Source organism: Callionymus lyra, chromosome 14, assembly GCF_982586985.1.
Source record: "Callionymus lyra chromosome 14, fCalLyr1.hap1.1, whole genome shotgun sequence".
Taxonomy (NCBI): domain Eukaryota; kingdom Metazoa; phylum Chordata; class Actinopteri; order Syngnathiformes; family Callionymidae; genus Callionymus; species Callionymus lyra.
This window is the reverse complement of record NC_141831.1, coordinates 22,541,681-22,564,966: the sequence shown is the minus strand read 5'-3', so window position 1 is coordinate 22,564,966 and position 23,286 is coordinate 22,541,681. Positions and strand designations below refer to the sequence as shown.

Below are 23,286 nucleotides of genomic sequence, written 5' to 3'. Positions count from 1 at the left end.
AATACAAAAAAATAAAAAATAAAAAAGTGGCCGGATTCAGCCTGTAAAGTTTTTGTATTGCAAGCATTTTCACGATGTTTAATTGATTCAATATCAAAGTGCACACCTAAAAAACACATTTATATCATTATGACTAGCAAATTGTTTTTTTGTGTTTTTTTTAAACAGGAGCGAATTTGATGTGTAAAAAGTTATTTGAGTCGATGTCAGAGTAAAACTTGCGTTTAACATATGAAGTGTCTTTTTTTGTTGTTGTTGTTGCGTACAAAGAGGCTGACGTGGACAACATGGGTCATGCATTTTAGTACTTTATTTTCAGATACCAGTGCAAATGAACACCAAAAAATAAAACATAAAAAAAATGAAATTATGTTTCAGGTCCTCACATGAAAAAAAGAAACATCTTCTTTTAATAGTTGCTGCTACAAATGTATTTCTTAGATGCACAATGCAGAGCTATGATTGTACGTCGATCCCCTCACTAAACCCCCCCCTCTAGCTCTCACACAGAGCTTTGTTAACCAGTAACAGAAAAAGAAAATCACAAAAATATTCAATGCACGTTTACTTTTCCACATTTGTCATGACCAACTTGCTCAACAGTCCGTGGTTAGTTAAGGGACCGCTCGTATTCCGGACCTTCTCTCTGAGATAAAAAGACCTATTTTAAGACTTGACATTTTGCCCCATCACCAGTAGGGATACACAGGTAGTTCCCATGCGTCTGCATGCAACAGGCAGCAGTGAGGAGAGTCAGACATTATTACACAACACAGCGCAGGATAGATTATCATTTACCACATAGAGACACATGCAAAGAACAAACCAACCGAAAAAAAGATGAGCATAACATCCTTTGCCTTTGTATGTACACATGTAAGCATATAATTCATATTTACATCAGGGCCATAAAAACTAGGGTCATATCTTTTTCTTCAACATTACAAAATAGTCATCTTTCATACTGAAAGTACTATTTACACAAATATATTCAACCGTTGTGAAAATGTATTCAGAACTGGAGATGTATTCAAAATATCACAAGACCGAGTTGATGATTCAGTTTGTAAAACCAACTGAAAAACAAGAGAAAATTAGGAGATAGATGTTGGACACACCCACGAAACTGTCTTGGCAATTACTCTGAGGGGGGATGGGGAGGGTGGGCGGGGGGCAGGTACAAACACAGCTGCTTGACTAACAACGACGTCCCTGTGGTCTTCGTTATCATGCGTTTCTTTTGACATTTATGAGTAGAGATTGCCACAAAAGTAAAATGTCAGTAAACCACAATAGCTCAGAAAGGATGGAAAATAAATCACAAACTCTCAATCAATCTCAATATATAACAATACTGACATTTTTTACTACATGCCGTTAAATTATTCTTGAAAAAGGACACTGAGGACTCGCCTTCAGTAGTGCAAACTCTGGGTGCTCGTTTATAAGAAACCAAGAGGGAAAGTCATGTGCTTCACACCTAAAATGTGTGTAAGGGAAAGCGGTGTGGGTTGAAGCTGGGTGGTGAGATTGTTTTTTTTTGTCTCTTAACTGTTGCTCTAGAAACCTGCTTACACACAGTTGCTGAGCGGTGAGCACCGCACACGCTCCGTTGACCCATCTGCTTCAAATTGCACAATCTGCAAATGCGTTACCCTGAAGTTGCACTGTTGAAAAATTGGTGGAGGATCTTTATTTAAATTCACTCCGTTTTTTGTGATCATTCAGACTCTGACTTCACGAGTAATATATTACAAAAACTCTCATGCCGTGGACCGACGATCCCCTCCGAGGCTAATATTGACAGCGCTCGATCTATCCCACGATGCCCCGACGGATACACGAATAAACGTGCACTGAACCCAGCGCTAACATTTTTTGGAGTTATCAATAATAGATGCAGCTCGAAATGTTCCTCGTAAATGTTTGATGGCAGGCGACTTCAGCAGGGAATAGTGATATGCTGTAATTCAATACAACAAATATGTGTTCAACAAAACAGAAACTGCAGATTACAAACTTTAAAAAAACAGGTGCATGACTCCACTGATGAAAAAGGTGTTTTTTTTCAGTTTCTTCAGAAGAAAGAATCAGCAAACCAGCTATTTAACATTGAGAAAGCATTTCAATTTGAGCCTCGTTTGTCTTCATTTTGCATTCTTTGTCTCTTTAAACAAATTTGGCAAGTCATTAGAAAAACAAACAAAGTGTCAGTTAGTCAAGATCTTCTTCGTTGTCCCCGTTAAGTTCGTAGGTACATCGTCTACTCCAATGACTGGCTCAGCCCCTGGTTCTCGTGGCTGTGCTTGTCGTTGTGGCTCGGCGTTTGTGGGATCGAGCGCAGGTTCTGTTCGTAGGCATGCATGTCACTGATTGGTTCTTCTTTAACTCTGACCACAGAATGAGTTCCTTCTTTTTGATCCTTAACCTCCTTCCTTAACTGAAGGCTTCCTTTCTGCAACATGTAGTAAAGGATGGGGTTGGAACGAGAAAGTCGTGGAGAGTCTGGGTTTGAGTCACACCCGTCCTCTTCTTCGTTTTCCTGGCCACTCCATCTTACGGGGCTCTCAGGCTCTTGCTTGACCAGAGTAGGGGTGTCTCTTTTTTGCGTGACTGGCCACGGTGCTGGATGGTGGCCCCAGGGGCTCCGGATTGGGCTGTCACTTGTAGGCGGGGTGGGCAGTGGTCTGAGATTACTTGTAAGCCCTGAGTTAATAGGACCAGAGGGGTGCCAGCTGGGCAAGTGGAGAAGGCTGTGATTATGTGCTGGCGGACTGTAAATACTGCCATTTGCTTTACCATTCGCCTGCTGAGGAGAAGGACTGGATGCCCCATGGGGAGACTGGGACATTTCCTTTAAGCAGTTGTCGGATAGGAGCAACTGTTTCAGTACATTGAAGCCCCTACTTTCTCTGGCAAGGGCTTTACTCTGGGAACTCCTTGACAGAGTTTCCTCCTCCTTCAGACACCTTTGCTGATCAAGTTCATGTCTTGCAGGGGGTGAGAAAATGTTTGAGTCACCACTCTCAGGTGCTCCCCCAGACTTAGTAAGAGACTCAGTCCAATCTGAGTAAAGGCGTCTCTTTTTAGGGCTGGGACTTGGATATTCAGTCTGTTCTTCTTTCACTCTTCTGGGCTGTGACTCAACCTGTAGGGCAGCACTGGTGTAATAGGTAGCAGTCTGTTGCTTTAGCAGCTGACTAAGGAGGCCATATTTTGCAATGACCTCTGCAGGCCGTGGTTCTGTTTTGAACTCTTGCTGAGCATCTGACCGTGGGCTATTTTTCCCAAGGCTATTAGGTCTTTTCCTGTTACCGAAATCCTCAGCAAAGACGGGTGTTGGACCCACTTCATCTACTTCCTCCATTTTGGGCTTTAGATCAAAAGATGGACCATTTACTCTATCACAGTTGGTTGCACTCAGACTTCTTTCATTTCTCTCAAAGGACCCAACTGCCATCTCTACACTCCTTCTTCCTTCATCACTTTTTCTTTCCTTGCATCTACCCACAGATGACGTTGAACCTGTACCTAAGAGAAGCTGCAGTACAGTGCGCCTTTCTAAAAGATTTTCTATCTGTGGGGAAGGAGGAAAAACTTCCTTTCTGTTGAAAGGTGTTCCACTACCTGATGGTCCTTCAGAGAGGGGAGTGCCAGTGGTCCTGTTTATGGGAGCATTAAGCCTTTCTAAGAGAGCAAGGGGTCTGTCAGTTTCAGTCTCCTGGCTCAGCCCTTTGGTAGATTGTATGGGTGGGGAGGGGGATGCAATGCCACACTGAGCCAGGTTCTGTAACAGTTTACTTGCACTGAAAGCTGGCTCTGTTGCTTTTTCAGCAGAAAAGCTTTTAGACTTGCACAAATCTAGTGGACTTGACTGGACATGAGGAGAGGAATATGGGTAAGGTGATAGGGCCCCACCAACATCGCGACTTTGCGTGTAAAGAGACTGAGCAGGGGGTACTGACCTATCAACAGGGCTTTTTATTCTAGATTCTTCCCAGGGCCCAAGTCCCTTTGCCTGGCCTTGTGATTCTAAGCCAGAATTCAAATCAAGGGGAAAATCTTTCTTATCTGCATTTCTGTTAATTATATCATTATTTCTACGTTCAAGAAGAAGTTGCATCAAGGTCACCTTAGAGTGAGATTTCAAATCTGGATTTATTTCAAGTTCTTTGTCTGATTCAATTGATCCAGAAGGATCGGGTTTCCACTTTTTTAAGAAGCTTTCTGTAAGCTTGTCTAGGGAAGCAGTCGCTGTAGTGACAGAACAGGGGCCAGTAGATACTGGTGAGAATGATGTAGCAGGGTATGGCGCAGTTGCATGAGGAGACTGAATACCCACAGCGGAGGTTGTGTACATTGCTGTGGAAGAAGAGAGATTTGGGGATGAATAGGAGGAAGGGGAGAATGACGATGAAGGCGTTGTAGTGTTTGGCCTTGTGTTTTGGGTAATAGCTCGATTTCTCATGGAGAGATCAATTGGAGAACAGCAGGAATAAGAGCTATCAACATCACTGCTGTCCTTGGTTAGACTTTTCTCTTGCGTTGAACATTCACTATCTGATGCAACAGAAGAGGCACCACTTTGAAGTGGAATACCACAGTTGTCTTCCAGGTGTCCATTTTTTGTTAGCTGCTTTTGGTTGTGGTTGTTGAGTAGGAGCAATAGCAAGCTGCTGCATGTCTGAGGGGGCCGGGTGGGACGCGTGTCAAAGCCTCTCTTTTCTTTCAAGGGCTGGTTTTGAATGTGGTTGGCTGTATGTGGTGGCATTGGCGGGGTATTTCGGTTGTGACTTTGTGGGAGAGAAGGACTGCGAGGACTAGACTGTGTCGCCTGGGGGAGTGTTGTTATTATTGTGGTTGGGTTATTCATTATATTTTGAGTTGTTAAAGCGCTGTGTGCATCTGTATCCACAGGTAGGGTGCCTCCTGCACTAGAGGGCTTATTCTCTGGGCCAAGTTGCTGGTTTGCCATGGCAGCCAATCTTTCACTGGCAGATCTGCCAGACAGTTGAGCTTTGAGAGCGTGTTCTCTGGAATATTGCTGAAGATGAGCTTCACTTGACAATAGAAGAGCAAGCTGACTGCAGGCAACACTTGGTTTTGGGGAAGGTGCTGGACTTGACCGGATTTTAACCATATTCGCCACCGCCTTTAAACGCTCCGCACAGGAAACTGACTCAGAAGCTGAAGGTGCAGGAGGTGTAGCACTGTGTGCAGATCGAGGAGACTCTGGTGTTCTATCCTGATTTTGTCCTCTACGACTGTAAGGTGTATTGCTGTGATTTTGAAGTTTGCTTTTTCTCATTAGGCCTTTTAAACGACTTGAGGCTGTTCCATACACAGGAAGTGGCTCCTTGTCCACAGATGGTGCCTTTGGTGGAGATGGACACTCATTTGGGGGCTTAACTGTGTTCTGGGACAAAGCCACGCTTTGAAGCCTTGAGCTGAACGACTGCAGCAGAGAAGCCAAAAGAGTGCTCTCACCACCTGGTGGAGAGCCTTCTAGGGAGCCATTTTGTAGTCCTCGTACTTGACCGTTCATCTCTGATGGCGGGGTACCAATCCGCTGATTTCCTTGGTTGTTCCAAGCCTCAGAGCGCAGTAGACGGGCTTTTTTCAGGTGCTGCGAAGCCCCATGAGTCGGCCCATTGGTTCCAGCCTTTGGTGCAGCCGGGCCATGACTGGGCAGTTGGAAAGACCTGCCCACCTTCTCAGCCTGCTCTTGATTGCTATGAGCAGCTTCAGACCTCCTACTTGCCGCGGCCCCAGGCCCGGCTACCACTGGATGCATCAGTAAACCTTCCAGATAAGTTAAAACAGCTGAATCCTTGTGTGTCTCAGGGCCAGGCTCCTCCCCATGAGTCATGTTCAATACTAGGATCTCCTCGTATGGTACAACACTGCTACAGAGAAACAGATATCCACTAGGTCATCTGGCTGACAGTGGCATGTACTTCTTAAATACCAAAGTAAAGGGAGCCAGACGCACAGTGTGAGGTTTGTAGTGTGATGGACACACTTCTTTCTCGGATATGGGCACAGTCAGCAGTGTGGTGAATCACCAACTATGTTTGGAGGCATTCTGGGACAGGTGAGCCTCCCAGGCATCATTGTATGCCTTTAAACAGAAGAAGATCCCAGAGGGCCCAGCTTGAGGCTTATGTGCGCAGCAAGTGAGGAGTCAGCGGGATTTCACCACAAAGATGTTTACACATTCCGTGGCACTGGATGTTTGGGATGTCTGTCCTAAGGCCTGGCTATGTTTCCGTCAGTGGCGCCTTTCAGCTTTGCAGATCTCACATCGGGGACCTATAGAGGAGAGCGTGAGACAAGGGGATGGGGGAAGAGAAAGGAGAGAAAAACAGTGTGAGAAGCAGGGATTTGCACGGCACAATATTACATTCATCTCTTCACCTTGTCTGCCATCTCTGTTACTTAGCAACATTTCAGATTGACTGCACACAGCTCCTTCTCCACTCTGCACTCTCCCCTTAGCCACCGAACAGACGACAAATGTAGATTAGGTCTGATTGGATCCAAATTGAAAATTCAAGCCTAGTACCTTGAAAACATTCAGGTCTTGAGCTATAAGCCCTTCACAGCATTGTCTTTCAGAAGTGAAGGGCCTTGTGAGAGCTGTGAATAATTTCTTATACGGCTTGTCATTTCAGTGGATTATCCCCCCCAACCCACTACCTCCTTCTCTTTATGCACTTAAGCAGCATCTCACACGATGTGAACCTCAGTGCACACAAGCAGGAACCTCCTGACCACTTACTTTAATGCAGACAAGAAACCAGCTATGCTTAGATTATGAACGGCATGACAAAAGATATACTGAATATACTAAAAGATGAAACGTTATAGTGGTACACATGAACGGCAGAGAATTTTATGAACACTAAAACGACAAACCTGAATGTACCAACACACATTTAAACATAAGATATGATGGAGTATTTTAACATATATCAGTTAGAATAAAAATGCTAATTTTTCCATTATGGTAATAAAAATTGATAAATTAAATTCAAATTTATGTTTTTTATGTTGATAATGTAACGTTCCTTGACACCAATTTATACGTCTGTACATTTAGAAAAAGCTGATCCTTTCATCCAACACTCTCATAGGAACGTCACAAAAAAGTGAGTATTGTGCCAGTTGCCATGACAGCGGAGTCAGCGGTGATGCCCTGAGAGACCTTTGCTCTGAACCCTGTCAGCGTGGTTTCCGTGGATACAAGACAACTCAGACAGTCCTGGCTGAAGCACATAAAGGTTAATTAATACAGAGATTCCTCTTCACCCCAACTGTTGTCCATGTCCTTGCTCGGTGCTGTCCTCACCTCTGCTGGCTGTCGAGTGGACCAACACAGGGGGTCACACAACAGGACAGCAGCTTTTAGTGATGATGAAAGGCCCTGGCAATCTATGTGGCCCGCAGTCTAAATACTTAACCAAGTCTTACAGAGAGCCAAAAAAAAACAAAGGCTGGTAGCCTTTTATGAGGCCATAATCCATTTTCGTGGCATTAGGCGTCCTTGACATTGAGGTCAACAGGCCTGACCTTTAAACCGCACCTTGAAAATGAGCCGGGATTAGAAGATGGATTAAGGTTGACCAGTCTGTGAAAACAATATGTTCAGTGACTTTAAAAACGTGTTCTGGCCAAAGGTCCGGTGGTTGACCTGAATGTTAGTCATATGACAATGACGGCTAAAAATGGCCCTTCATCATCAATTTCAGATCAAGGACACGTATAAACAGTTGACCCAGATCCGAAAACAACAAAGGCCGACTTGGTCACACACGGCCATCTGACGTCTGCCGTCATGCTAATCTTAGATGCTGTGGATTAGGGCTACTTTCCCGCCAGTGATCTTAAACTCTTTTGAAAAGGACGTCCTTGAACAGCATGTTTGATCTGCACGGTAAACACGTACACATATTTACCTTAACAACACTAATAATCCGCCCGGGAATCAGTTAGAAAACACTTGACCTTTGGCGGCTTTTGGAATTAGAGATGACCTTGGGATGTATTTGCCGACGGAGGCATCATAACAGGGAAATGCATTTATGAACTCGGGTCCTTTGGTGCTTTTGTTTGACACCAAAAGACGGAGACTGTGACAAAAAGCCAAACAGCAAGGTTAAAAGAAATATGTCCTCTTCCCTGACACGGCTCTGAGCTAATAAATGACCTCAAGATTGGAAGAGCTGTCCTCTATGCTGATCGCCTAAAGGGTACAGGGCGGCTCTGTTGCTCCTTCCAATGCTGTGATGTGTGCATTACTATTACATTATCTTCCCTGGTGTATACATTGGAAATGACCTTACACATCTGTTAACATGTCATCTCATTGGTAGCGGCACCCAAAAAGCCTGACCTTCACCCCTCTCCCTCTCCCTCCCCCACCATGGAACACAGGAGCACCAATGAGCTGCTTTAAGGTTTCTGTGGTGATTATCCATTATCCTTGACAATGTCAGCCAATGACAGAGCCAGCAACACTGAGTTTTACCCCTTAAGTCAGACGTGGACTGAGGGAGAGGCAGAGTGACAGGAAGAGATGGGAACTACACCAGGGTTTGAGGCTTGTTTGTCTCACTTCTCTCGGATCCAAAACCACAACAACTAAAAAGGGGTCATCTCATATTTCATTTTATACACACACACACACATAATTTCATGCAAAAACAGCCAAGTCTGATTTCTCACATTATTTATGTTTTGTTTTTTTACTAAAACTGATATGATGGAGAAGATTACATTGAAACAAATGGAGAATAAATTAAAAATGATTTAATATTTATGACATTTCTTTTGACAATGACGTAGAAAAGCATACTTTAAAAACACCTGTGAGTGTTGGATATCTCAATACTATTAAAAAAAAAAAAGAAAAGGGTTTAAATCTTGTGTCCCCTCAGGGTCAAGGTGACCCTGTGGACGAAAACAACTGTGTTTGAGGTGTCCCGTGTGTTCCCTCTAAGTCAAGGTGACCCGGTGACTGTGAAATGCACAATGACCCGCCTGGTGTTCAGAGATACATATGAAGTAGTTTGGTGCTCCTGTACTTTATGTGGACGGCAAATAAACTGGGGTGTAGGCAGAAAATAGTGACGGGAGGGTTTTGAAAGTTAAATCCCCATTAAGCCATTATGTTACTGTCCAGAGCAGATGTCTTGCTTTAGACAACAATTATTTATCACATCATGACCTTGACTGCCAAATACAAAACATACATAAAGTTAAGAGAGGAAGACTTTATCCCAAACAAAACCTTTATAAATGACCTGAAGTGATGTCAAAGGTAATCCATTCCAGCCCCTGAAAATGTATGAGACCAAACAAAAGAACTAAAAAAGGGTAAGAGTCAGTTAAAGTCACGGTCATTCATGTCGCCCAGGCTTTTCCACTTGATGCAACAGCTGGTGTCCATGCAAAGCTCTGAGCGTTAATAAAAAGTGACAATGCTGCCCAAGCGGTGTGTATTACTAATGTCTGACACCAGCCTGGCAGATGTGTTCTCCCGGCATTTAAGGGGAGTCAAGGTTAAAAGAATTTAAAAAGGAGAGGCGATGCCTAAACACTATTATATCATGTAATCTGCAGCCCATCCCGGAGGCACAAACTCAACAGGGTAGCTCACTTACACATGCGGCCTGACCGCTATTTGTAGATTTAATACGGCCTGACATTATTAAACAAGACATAACATAAGCAACCTGAACAAACGCAGTTGCACCGACCTCCCCGCAAGTGGCCGAAAGTTGCCTAAAAAGCCCACATTCACCTTCAGAATGGTTAAAATGCGTACGAGCAGCAGGAGAGACGGAATAAGAAAAGGTTTCACAGATAAGTCGATCAGGACGAAAGCAGAGCTGAAATGCAATACACAGATATGCAAACGCCCACACAATGAGAACTAGGGCACTGTGACCCACTTCTTAGGATGCATTGACCAAACAAGTCATGCTCAGCACACACGCCCGCATGTGTGGACACAGAAACCGGTGGATGTAGCCCACATAAAGGAAATGTGAGACACGAAAAGTCAGCCTTCTTGTGTTTGGTAGCGCAATCCATCCATTGGGAAAAAACATCCTACTCACCGCACTTAGCAGCGAAGGAACAGCATGTGATGACGGAGTCTTCAGAATCAGATCAAATGGGAGCTGATTTTTTGAATTTCTTGGCCTGGAATAAGTTACGTGGGAGTGGATTTTAACTTTATCTGCGCTTGTCAGCACTAAGAGTTCTCTGGGTTATCAGAGGGTATAGATGTAGTTCATGCACTTGAATTAGGCTTCTTAAGAGACAAGAGAGAGACTGCATTATATTTACTCTTCACATAGATTCCAAAAAGCAGCCAGATTGTGTTATAATTTTAATATGTTCTGCACACCAGGTGTGTTTATTGGTCTTTATTCATTATCATGTAAAATAAACTGAGAAAATCTGCTCAGGATTGTTGTCCATCTACCAAATAGATAGCAGAAACAGAACGCAAGGTCCACATTCAACCAATAATATTATAAAATGTGGCCGGTATAAAGTTTCATGGTATAATTTAACAATGTATAGGATTAATCCCACAGTGTACTACAACCCTTTAGAAAAAAAAAATACAGACTAAACAACAACTAAGCAGGGATGGATATCGCCGTTACCAGTGCCAAACCAGCACTTTTCTAACGGTACCTGAAGCGGTGCAACAAGGTACTTTTTTTATTGATATTGTTTTTTATTTTTATTTATTTATACGATTTTAACGCAAATTTATAGAATGGAGTCTAGATTTCAACATACCACTCCTCATTACATGTAAGATCTGGTCCCATAGTCATCGTCATGCTCATTCATTTTCTACTGCTTTATCCCTTACCTGGGAGACTGGAGCTTATCCCAGTATCATAGGGCAAGAGGCAGGGGCCACCTAGACAGGACGCCAGTCGCAGGGCCATCCTCATGCTACCATGTTTGATAGTAAATCAGTGTAAATGTGACTAATCAGTAATTCTAACATATAGCAGGTAGAAGACCATCAGATGTTTACATGTAACTGTTGACTGGTACATTTTTAAATATCTAATAGTAAGTCGACAGAGTTAGCATTTTAGCTCGCGGACAAGCAAACCCTAGCGGATGATGAGGTTGTAGTCTTAACTAATGTAGCTAGATCGGCTCTTCTTTTACCTAACAGGCACAAGTCCGTATGGATGCGCTTACAAAAATATTTGTGTCCATAGTAAATATTTGTGTGCCATTTAGGAGACCCACCCAAGGGCCATTTCCTGAGTGGCCGTGAATTAGAGCATCAATTAAACACACACACATTCCTTCTTAATGAGCCGTGGCTGCCATTAATCTATACCTGATTCATTTCTAATGGGCTCGGAGGTAATCTTCTGCTGCCATCGCCTGCCCAAAACGTGCCTCATTTCCATCCCGCAACAACACATACTGTCAATTTGTAAACACAGAAATAGGAACAGCTGATTGCCCCGCGGCCAACATGCCAGCAGCACGACTCCGTTCTAAGCAGCCTGCAGTGGCCATGTCCAAGGGAAATGGGCCACTTTGCGTTTGAGATCAAATGTCCTACTGTCAGGCAGCTCTGGAAGCTGGATGAAACCAGCTAAAAACCTTGGCCTTAATGAATCATTTCCATAATATCCTTGGCATCAACCCTAAAAGGACCATCGCCGTGAGTCAGCAAGATGCTTGCCTGGGTTAAAAGAGTATTGCTTTTCCCCCTCTGAGTCATTTGGAATGATTTGGAGTAATATAGTGCTTGACAGATTTCCTAATGTCTAAAAGGAAGAGGACATATCTCCGCTGTGTCTTTCATGTTGCCCTCATTAATTTTATTTTCTCATTTCCAATCATCCCCAACGGCAGCTCTGATGGTATCAAAGTTAGAAATCACTCTCAGTAATCGTAAAAGAAAATGAAGCAGAACCACAAAGCAATGTTAGCACCGCAGGTTAATATATTTTGAACTGCCACGATTTTAGACTTTAGTTTTAATATGATATTTATCTGGAGCAATTTTCCACTTCTCCGTGACGAGTGCAGAGGCAAGGTGGGTTAAATCACGTTTGAACATATTAAAAACACTAGCGTGAAACAATCATACGAGTTGCATGGTGAGAAGAAAAGCAACTTCAGGCCACATTTGACAAATGATGGTGATTAGTAGAAATCTCAACTCCTAATAGGAGTTGCTGAAAGTGTAAGCTCAAGGAATTGCCTCTAATGTGCCATCTTGGCCTGCTGTGTTAGTCAAATCTAATTCATCCAAGAAATAAATCATGCACAGTTTTTAACTGGAGTTTACGCCGCATAAATTGCTACACTAGAATTTTATTGTATATTGTAAACAAAAGCAACAATTGGGTCTGAACATTGTTGTTTTAGAAGTTTCTGTAGTAGTTGTTTACAGACTTTTTGGTTTGTTTGAGGAAATTAGTAAAAAATCATCTTGATCACCTACTTTAATTGGGATTGAAGAAGACAGAAACGAAGATATTAAGACATTTTTTTAACCACAAAACTGGAAAATCTCTTAGAAAACATCCTATTTTTATCACATTTGTGCGTCGTTTAACACAAAACCTCCATCGAGTCCTAATACGAGTCGGCAGATAAAGTGGCCTGCTACAATTAAGCAGTATCGATAGGTGCACTACACCACCAGGACACTGTCTCTACAAATGTGACACAACATAATTAATCTCTCACATTATTTGGTTACATTTAACCAAATTACAATTATGTGTAACCTTTTCAGAGGAACGCTGGAGCTGCATCAATCCAGCTGGCAGGGCACAGCCGACTACATGCCAACGAACAGGAGACTTCAATAAGATTAGTCTGATCCGGACGCCCGACCCAGTACTCATGGAGCAGCCACCGTCAAACCCCCAACAACTGCCACGCGCATTCACATCTTGTCAGCCTGAATCTGCTATTCCGACGATGGGTTTGTCTTCCATTAGACCCAACGACAATAAGTGTTGCGTCTAATCACCCCAAAGTCTTTTCTCCGCCCTGTTAAGACTTGGAAAAGACCCAGGAGTGGGCTTCAGACAAAAGTGCTATTGAAGTTAATGTTACAAGCTCCATCGGATTTCTTGTCGGGCAAAACAAAAGTGAGCATGTTTTTGTACGGGAGATTAGCATGCGTCGCCCGCGATCATAGCGAACAATTAACAAAGAAACACATCAGTTTCATCTAAACTATGCTAATTGAAGATTACTGCAATTTAAGCGACGTTCGCTGCGATCGTTGGCACTGCATACAACATTGCATTGCAAGGTGGAACTGTGACTGCTTAAGATTTAAACATTTAAAGAGATAACACCCACTTTACTGGAACCACAGTGGTCAAGTTGTCATGTACTGGTCAACAGTGCCAACCTGGCTTACTTACACCTTAAGGGAGTCACAGGGGCTGAAGAAAAATCCAAAAAAATAAAGCTAATATTTAAATGGGCTTAAAAAAAAAAAAAAATACACAACTTCATTTACTATTCAGATCTGAATATTTAAAATAAAAAAATAAACAAAAAAAACGTTTAGTTTCTACGAATGAATTCATGAAAGTAATCTCTCACCATCAAATGTCCGGACTCCTCGTCAAAACGCGTCACAGGAATGGATTCTTCTTTATACTTCACAAAGTTGGAGCATTCTGGAAAACAGAAAATGGAACGATACGTTAAAAATGTAGAATTCGATTTCAATGTCCTCTTGATGCAATTATACGCATGTATATTTAAGAGTTGTTGATCCGGGAGGTTGAAAAACATCATGTCTGCTGCCAAAAAGCTCATAATCTCTCTGATCTCCAGGACTGAGCCGCCGATATGTGTAAATTCCATCAAAACTTTGTCAGCTTAACTGTCTCTTTACGTTTAAGCCTCCACCTAAAACTCCCGACTATACTCTGGCCCAGACTACAGCAGAGATGTTGTCGGACTGAGCCAACTCTGATCTGGAAGGAATTATTATTGAGCTGCAGGCCTCACATAATAATATTTTTTTGTGTTTATTCTTCCGACTGTGGACTGTGTTGCGGGAGTATTGTCATTTGAAATGTGAAAGAAACAACATATTGAAGGCTAATGAAGCCATTTGGCTTTTATATACATTTTATTACATACTTCATTGAGCGTTGAATATCTTTAATTTAAGACAATATAGAGGTAACAAAGATTAAAATGGAATTTATATTAAGTGGATTAAAAAAAACTCTAAATTAAATTAAATGTTTGGATACATTTTATATAACAAAATGCTTTAAATATGCTAAAACAAAATTGCTTAGCTTAGCCTACAGGGCTAACAAGTATAGCCAATAATGCACTACTGGTTTAATAAAAGTCTGCCAGATAAGATATAATATAAATATGGGCGAACACAAAAAACATTCAGCAATCCATGTCGCACAGCTATGCCTCGAGCATTAATAAAAAATAGATTAAGAGATATAAATAAACATATTGAATTGAGAAATACAAGTTTGGGAAGCAATATTCATGTTGGAGCAATAACAAGCCAGGCTCCTCCAAATATAAATCTAATAAAGTGTCACCGTCTTTTCAACTGTGTACTTTTAAAACAGGTGAAGATAAGACTAATCAGCTTTCTGTGGCCACATTCCTCAGAGAAAAAAAAAAAGTCTTGATTTAGGCCTGGCCACCGACAGGCGGTGAATATTAAAATGTGCGAGGACTATTGACGACACGGTGCACGTAACCGCCGCACCGAAGTGATGGCTGTAATTGACTGAATTGAAATCTCATCCATGCGGTGACAGGTTTGAGGAAAATCTTTGTCTAACTATGCATTGGATATTAAACGTAGGCCTTTATATAACCGACAGTCAATCTTACCAGAGCGTCAGACATCGCTGAGCTACGGCGTCACTTCAACCATTTCTGACATCTCGACAGTCAACCTTTAAAACTCTCCTCTGCCGGTTAACAGTCGCGTATCGATCATTTGTGTTTTCACTCCCGAATAAAGACTTCATTTATCCGCCATCTTCTCGCTGTCCATCATTCAGCGCTTTAAATTCAGCTCTTATTTCCTCAGAGTTTCTTTTTATAATTAGTTGTTCTTGAGAGAACAGCTTTGCATCATGGGAAATATGATTCAAGTTTTTTATATTTTTGTGTTCTCTGAGAATACGCCAATTATTGACACCACCTTAAATAGTTCTCTTGTGTATAGTGCAGACTAAACAGTCACCAGAGAGACAAGGAATCTTCACACACTAGCAAGGAATACTAGCCGAGTAGCACCGAGAGAATCTCAGGTCTTTCGAAAATCCATTCGAGTCAACATCAGTTCTCATATCTTAATTATTAATAGAGTGTACCCAACACCTCTACATAACATTCTTAAGGGGTTTTTCTCACTACGGACCCTGCCCCGTCAAAGTCCGTTTGCTCAAGTGTCCGAGCAAAATTAACTAGACTTCGGCCCCGGACTTTGACTCGTCAGTAAGGGTGTATCTTGTCCCACAATACTCCGGCAGATGAACTCAAAGGGTGTGATATTTTGCAAGAAGCAAATTATCTCAAGGTGGAGGAAATTACGTAACTGGCAAAAAATAGTATGTGGAAAATACATAGGTTGTCAGGTAAACACAGAAGATTACAGCTGCTCCGAGTACTGAATGTGTACCAGTTGCCTGGAGTTGACATCGCTCTACGTAGATTCACTCTGACGGAAAAACAATTTATTAGCAAAGGTGATTTAATCTGACTGCAAGATCGGTATGTGCAACTTTCTGTTCATGCAACAGTTGAGCCCGATTGCTACATCAATTGGTAATACATCAAGTTCGTCTTTTTGTTGATTTTAATGTAGTTAAAAAAAAAGGACCTGCTGTACTTTGGCTTTCTCCATGGTCTATTACAGAGTCTGCATTTTTGTAGTAGAATTCATTTCAAACTACAGCACTAACACTACAAAAAAAGGATTCAATTCATCGGAAGCAGATACTATATGCAGTACCTGCCCTGCTGCCGTCAATTAAGAGTTAGCAACTACCAACAAAAGAAACAACCCGCCGTTCAAAGGAAAAAACAGTAGGTATGTTGGCCCGAAAACTTGTTTCGTGGTCCAGATCTCTTTGTGTCTGGTACGTGCAACATTGCTGCCATTTTTCGGGGTGCTCAGACTGCCCCGCCCACCCCAAGTAGGAAGCAGGGTAAGTATGAACATGGAGTAGGGCTGAGTGTAAAAGCGCTTTTAGTCACACAACCTTTGCCACAATTCTCTAGTCTAAATCCACATTTGCAAAGTATCTGGATGTTTCCACTAGAGATAATCCATGACAAACGGGTTCTACTGCAAGTCTCTTCCTGATCAAAGACCACCCCGCTGTCAACGAAGCATTTCTCAGATCAACTCTGCTGCCTACATTTGAATTGGGGGGGTGCTGATACACATCCGCCAGAGCTCCAAGTCTAGAGGTAAGATATTACCGAGGCATGCAGAAAAAACCTCCAGGGATAAACATATAAAGTGGATCTCACGGGGGTGAAAAAAGTAAAATCCACTCTAAGCCAACTGCCACCACGCTGATTTTTGCTGTGGTTGTGAGGCGAGAGGAGACACCCATCACGCTCTCGTACCTTGTCATCCTTAGCTGTGGAGGCTGATACAGGTAAAGTGCAGTAATCAATTTGCTCTACTGGCAGCGCCGCTTCTTCGGAATACTAATCAGGCGACCGCCCTCCCCTTCCTCACGGCTTCCATCTCGCCTCCGACGACTCCGCCCCCTCTGCCTTTCTCCTTCCTTGTTCACCTTTCTCATGACTTGACACCCCCCCCCCCCACCCCGCCCCACCGTGCCCCAGACCTGACCAAATGTTAAAGGAGGGCGGGCTGTCTTCTGCACAGATAACTGCTGCCACTAATCAAGCCTACGTGCACCAGGGCGTGGGATTAAAGAAGCTTGCACAGCTTGACTCTGGAGCACACACACACACACACACACACATACACACACACACACGTTGAAGTTGAAAATATAAGATGCACAGAAGCAAAAACAACATTGATGTGTGGAAGAACAACGTGAAAAAGAACACACCCCGAGACGATCTAAATTTACTCCGTCAGTCAAAAAGAGGGGGTTCTCTGTGGCGAGCCACCCATCTGTATCTCTCAGAACACATGTCACGCAGGGAAGCCGCGATGGTTGCGCGAGAAAAGAGGAACAAACCCGACAAGAATTGACAGGACCTTAATTCCTGTTCGTTTTTCATTTGGAGGGATGGCTCACAAAGGGGAAGGGGTGCGGGGCGGGGGGGGTCTACACCATATCAAACACGGCAAAGTTGCCTGGAGGCTGTAACACAGTGTCCTCGGTGCTACTCCACGCAAACACACACAAAAGCAAGGGAAGTGTGACCGACAGACAGCGAGACACACACACACACACACACGACGCCAGCCTATGCATCAGCAGGGATATTTCATTATGTACATAACGAGTGCCATTAATCGCTCTTAACAAGAGGACACAACCTCACCTTGGCAGTCTCACACACACAGCAGGAAGGTAGTGTGTGTGTGTGTGTGTGTGTGTGTGTGTGTGTGTGTGTGTGTGTGTGTGTGTGTGTGTGGATCTATAGTACAAACCCAAATTAAAATTCAACACACTCAAGGATTTGCCGCCTCCTTTTGACCGACACTGTGGCCCGGGGGGTGTGTGTGCGCGCAGGCATGCCAGCAGCCATATCGAGGCGGAGTGTGTGATAGACACATAAAACAAGTGGGAAGAAGAGAGAAGGAAAGAGGAGGGGATGAAATACATTTATAAATAAAAGCAGGGGGGAAATGCCGCAGTGGCGGTTGCCAGCAGGGGCTTGTGCCCTTGACTTTATGACATGGGCCAAGGGGAGCGAGGTGGGGGGGAGCAACACTGTCATGTGACACTTGTCATTTTCCTGATCACCCTCCTGTCTGCCCCACCACCTGGCAGCCCCCCACCTCCCCAAACCCCCATTCCAATATTGCGCCCACCTTTGAGCGACCTCATCTTCCACTGACCTGATGCTACCCCCCCCCCCCCTCTTCCCCGACACCTATGCCCACAGCTGCTCCCCCTCTCTTTGGCTCCGCCCCTCTGCGGTCCTAGCACCCTGTCTGCCCCACCCCTCACGCTCACCCCCACCGCCCCCCCCACACAACCCCCTTCCTCCCCCCGCGGCTGTGCAGCAAGGTCAGGCGGGTCACTGTGTCCTCATCTGTAATCCGCTGCCATTCGTCAGCAGCCCCGGCCCGGGCTGGAGGAGAGAGAGGAGAGGCAGGCGCTTTGGACGAGGGGAGAATGCCCAATTAGGCAGCTGTCACACACACACACACACACACACACCGACACACACACACACACACCGACACACACACATTTACACACAAACACTCACAGCAGAGAAAGCAAGCGAGGAGGATGCAGAATCAGCCTACTGTCCACAGACAGAGGGGGGACTGAGGGTCAACACCAGTACTTTTAGATGGGACTCTCTGCCTTTTTCTTTTTTTTTTTTCGGTGTGTCTATATTTCCAGGGTCAAGTACAGTTTAAAACATGTATGACTGTCACCCAGGGCCGGTCAACAGGAGGTGACTTTTTAGATCAGAGACTTGGAAAAATAGCGGTCGAAGAGCATCCGTCTTGATGACATCTGTGCACACCTGTCCGGACCTTCCCTTGTAAACCATTGTATGACCATTGACCATTACATAACTGCTCAAAGGTACCATTTCAGAGCCCGATATTGTTGTTACAAATACCCGTCATCAAATTCCCTGCCACAAATATTGTCATTTTTGACAAATGACATATTCAAAACCAATGTTTTTGACTGATTTCTTTCACTATGGTTAAGAAAAAATGGTCAGACTGTGAATGATTCCTTTTGTTTTTGCTGAAAAAACCGAACACTAACAATCACACCATCTTAGAGAAATGAAATCTCCAGATTCGTGGAGTGGCCCTCGACTGCCTTTAGACCAGGGACCCCCAACCTTTTTTTTTTTGCAGCATGACCCGGTTAAATGTGGGCATTTTATTCACGGACCGACCCGAATATAAAAACATGTTTTTCCAATAGTTTAGAGGATTCTTCTTTGAGCGTGTCAAGATGTGTCAAGAGTCTCAGGCTAATAACATCTTTTACCAACTTTCAGAGAGCAATATTCAATGAAAAATAAATAATAAAAATATATTTTTCTTTCTCTGTGGCCCGGTAACAAATGCCTCACTCACACTTATATTTCGGTATAATGTCGGATCAACCCGCACTACCCTTGTTACGATCTGCATGTTGACGTAACAACGTTATGTTGCTAAATAATGCGATTAGTGGGAGGAAAGCAGTGATCAAGAAGATACGGATCAGTTTTCCTCCACATAGCAATGGGAAGAAGTGAGGATTGAGTATCTTCTAATCAGCTGCCACAAGATTTTAAAAAAATGATCAGACGGAACCGGCGTGACGTCGCCCCTCGGGGCCATTAAAGCAAATCCGGAGGCCGAACCGGACCCCGTCTCCGGCCACAGATCGGAGGGAGAGCGCCAGACTGAAAAATCTTTACAGACCTAAACCAGCAGCAGATATCAAATGGGTGACAAATATCCCATAATTGGATCATTCATCACCAGAGAACACATCTGTTTTGAGTAATGGGAAAACTAATCAGCAAAAATGATACAGAGACGACTCCATGCCAGGCACAGAGGAGATTTATGCCGGAGCAATCTACGAGTCAAGCCTGTACCTATTGATTGTTTAGTCTAAATGCTTTTTCATTTAATCAGAAGAAAGAGTGGAAATGGTTCAGTGCCAGCTTGGCCATGAACAGGTGTGATAGAGGGTCCCGGGGCAGAGGGCATTGAAGGATTTAGGGGGCGGGGGTGGGGGGGATTTTTTTATTCCACGCCTTTCTGCCTCGGCTAAAATGGCAAAGTTCACCAGGGTTCAGTGGCGCTTCAAATCCAGCTTTGAGTGGTTAGTGTTCAAAGGGATTGCGTCACAAGTACAAGAGACACTTATCCAGTAAATCCTGTCTGAGAAGAAAGTACAGTTCATATGGACTTAGACTGGGTGTCACATATATAAATGTCTTCTAACCCCAGGAGAGAATTCCAGGCTGCCTCAGGTCTGATCTGTCGTTTAATGTCGGACACACAGGCAGCAGGATAATGTCGTTGAGATTGGACATAGACTAGCTTTTGAACCTGCAGTCTTCACACTGAGAATATAAATTTAAGAATTACCTTTTAATACCTCCAAGAGAGTCTCAGCCTTTATAATAATAATAATTATTTATAGATTTACTGATGATGTGGGAAGCTAATTATGGTATGGTATTTAGCAATGTATGAGAGTAAAATATAGGATCAATATTGTTACGCTTTTATTGAATGAACCATAAATAATTAAATGTATTTTACCATTAACATACAGTCAGTAACATAAATAGAAACCAATAGTTCACCTACACATTTTAGTGCCAAACTATTTCAAATAATTTTCAATGAATAATAACAAATAAACAGGAATATATAATTGATGTCTTATAATATAAATCTTTATTTTAAAAATGTATGATGATTGACTGAAACGATTAATACGACCCGATTTAGCTTAAACAATATGCACACATTTATAAGGAAATGTTTTAATTAAATAGTGTTTTACAGCTTAAAATACAACTGTATCAATGGTTTGTGTTTATATAAGTATAACAAACTAATATATACATATATATTTTATGTATAAATATATGTTTCACAATTTTTTATAAAAAGATTAGACTGTGCAATGAATTATGTGAGCAACTGTGACCTATTGTAGTGTTCAATTGTTTGTATCTTTGTTACCATATCAACTTTTTTAAATGTCATGGTAATGGATAAAAGGTCATTACTGTCTCTGATTAAGAAACGGTGTAATTGCTTCTTGAATGTGATGTTTAGAAAGCAGTTACAGAAATTACTTGAATAGGTGTGTATTTTGTAAAACTACAATACGAAAAAGACAAGCAATTAATGTAGATTTCAAATGGGACCCAAAAAACACACAGAAAAACCTAAACATGAATAAGCAAGTAAATAAATTAAGCTTTTCTCTTTAGTGTTAGATTACTTAAAAGAAGCTCAATTTACATTATATATATTCATCCATGTACAAAGCGTAATTGGGTCTTTATAAAAATGGTTTAAAAATGAGGGTTAAAATAATTAACGTAAGTAGGTAATTAAAAAAGAACCAAAGAATATAAAGATAATTGTAATATTCAGCAATGATGATTAAAGGGAAAGAACATGAGTATAATGTTTTTCACCAACGGAAGGTTAATATTACCCAAGTATGCATCATAAGTTAAGTGTCCAACAATATGGAAAAACGTTTCACACAGAATAAAATCAAGCATATATCGTATGATCTGTAATCTGGTGTTGACCTCACATTGTCCAGACAGGGCCGGTCAGACGGTCGTATGTGGCCCAGGGGCAGCACACTAAACAGATCTGTCCTGAAATGCTTCTTTGTGAACGGACCACACACTAAGTGGAGCGAGATGAGTTCTGAAGAGTTTGGTTTTAACTACATAAAAAAGAAACAAAGTTCATCGCTGTGTCCCGTAGAGAATACTAAAGTAACTCATCTGTACAAGTGCAAGACTCCACCCTCATCTCTGTGATTGTTATTATAATGACTCAGTGTTTCGTCGGCCAGTTCTTGCCTCACTCTTCCAGCACTGAAAGTACCTAAAGTGCTCCCAAAGTCTAAAGATTGTAATCTGTGATGTCATATTGATGCATGGCCTGAAGCTGCTCCATTAGCCAGACTGACTTTGTAAGCTCAAACAATGTCTCCCTGCACTTTTACATCGACGAGGAAATTTAGATGATAGTAAAGCTATTAGTTCTGTTCCAGAAAACAGTCTTATCGCCGTCCAAAAAACCCTCCACATTACATTCACCTTGTACCACCACATTCACCTTGTTGGTGCACGGCCATTGACGGGAAGGCTTTTTACAGTTCTGGCATTGGCCGATGACCCAAATGAGTTGTAAATGCATTTGATTAAGTTTAGACGTTCAGTGATATCTACATATTCATGAAGTTCAAGGTGGAACTGTAATAGATGTTGGAGAGGACAGAGGAGGTGAACCAGGGTTGCCTACCATTGTTATATTACAATAGAAACTAGACAGCCTACAATTTTCTTCACTAAATGACATCAAATGTAAAAAGTAGTAATTACAGAGAATGGCAGCTGAAATTCTGAGCAGAGACAAAGAGAAAAATAATATAAACTAAATTAGCTCAACTATGAATGCCCTTTTTTGTTCAGAAAAACAAAAAAATATGGAACCAGTGTGTATGTGATCAAACACGGCAGAGTTAACAAGGAAAAAAGTCCACACGGGCAGATAGTACAATAAAAAAGTACCTACAGATTGTCACCAGCTGTTATTTACATCATTAGGTATTTTATACTCTGCAATATCTTGTGTGAGGGAAAACTTTACAACTCTAAGATACTTCTGGTTGAACCTCGACTAGAATTCAAAGCCAACAACAATGATTTAAAGAGAGAAAGTTCAGCTGAACAACACAAATGTCCACCGGGTATGTTGGAGCAAGCGCTAATGAAACATTCTCCACGTTAGGAACACAATGTGATTATCATTCGAGACATGTTCAACACTTCAACGCACATACCTGCAGTGAGGAAGTCAATAAATCATGTCATGCTAGATTAATTTATTACCTCTGACACCGTGTTCGCTTACATTTTCCTTTATAAACAGCTTGACTAGTAATGGATTGTCACGACATTTTCAGAATTAAAAAATAGGATACAAAGATTCTTAAAATGTATATATAGATTAGTATATTAATAAAAAAACAACTGTATATGTTAACATGTTTCTTTTAGTCATCATGATTAATCTAAAAAAGTATACATTTAAAAAGATTTGTCCTTTTATACATTTAATGGTCACATATCTAGCAGCAGAATGTCTTTTAACAATTCAACACTATATGTGTTTATACTATGGTTCAGTAAACGGCCTGAAGCAAAAATAATGAAATCATTATTTAAAAAGTCCCTTCTGTACGAAGACAAAGGTAACTATTTATTCCTTAAACGCACTAATGGAGGAGCCACAACGGCTCAGTGTCTGTGTCCCAGTAAAGCAGCACAGTGTGACAGGGAATCTACATGAGC

General features: G+C 42.2%; 1 protein-coding gene across 3 annotated transcripts in view; it reads right to left on the bottom strand.

The window, feature by feature from the left end:
• Positions 1-295: 295 nt before the first annotated feature.
• The window catches only part of nrip1b (nuclear receptor interacting protein 1b), a 43,692-nt gene continuing 20,701 nt past the window's right edge, over positions 296-23,286 (bottom strand). For all 3 annotated transcript variants that reach the window (XM_087808295.1, XM_087808293.1, XM_087808294.1), the window contains 2 exons: positions 13,633-13,709; positions 296-6,312 (listed from right to left, as the gene is read on the bottom strand). In XM_087808295.1, the coding sequence (XP_087664421.1) occupies positions 2,264-5,869 (3,606 nt within the window). In that variant the 5' untranslated portion in view covers positions 5,870-6,312; positions 13,633-13,709 and the 3' untranslated portion in view covers positions 296-2,263. The remainder of the gene's footprint in view (positions 6,313-13,632; positions 13,710-23,286) is intronic.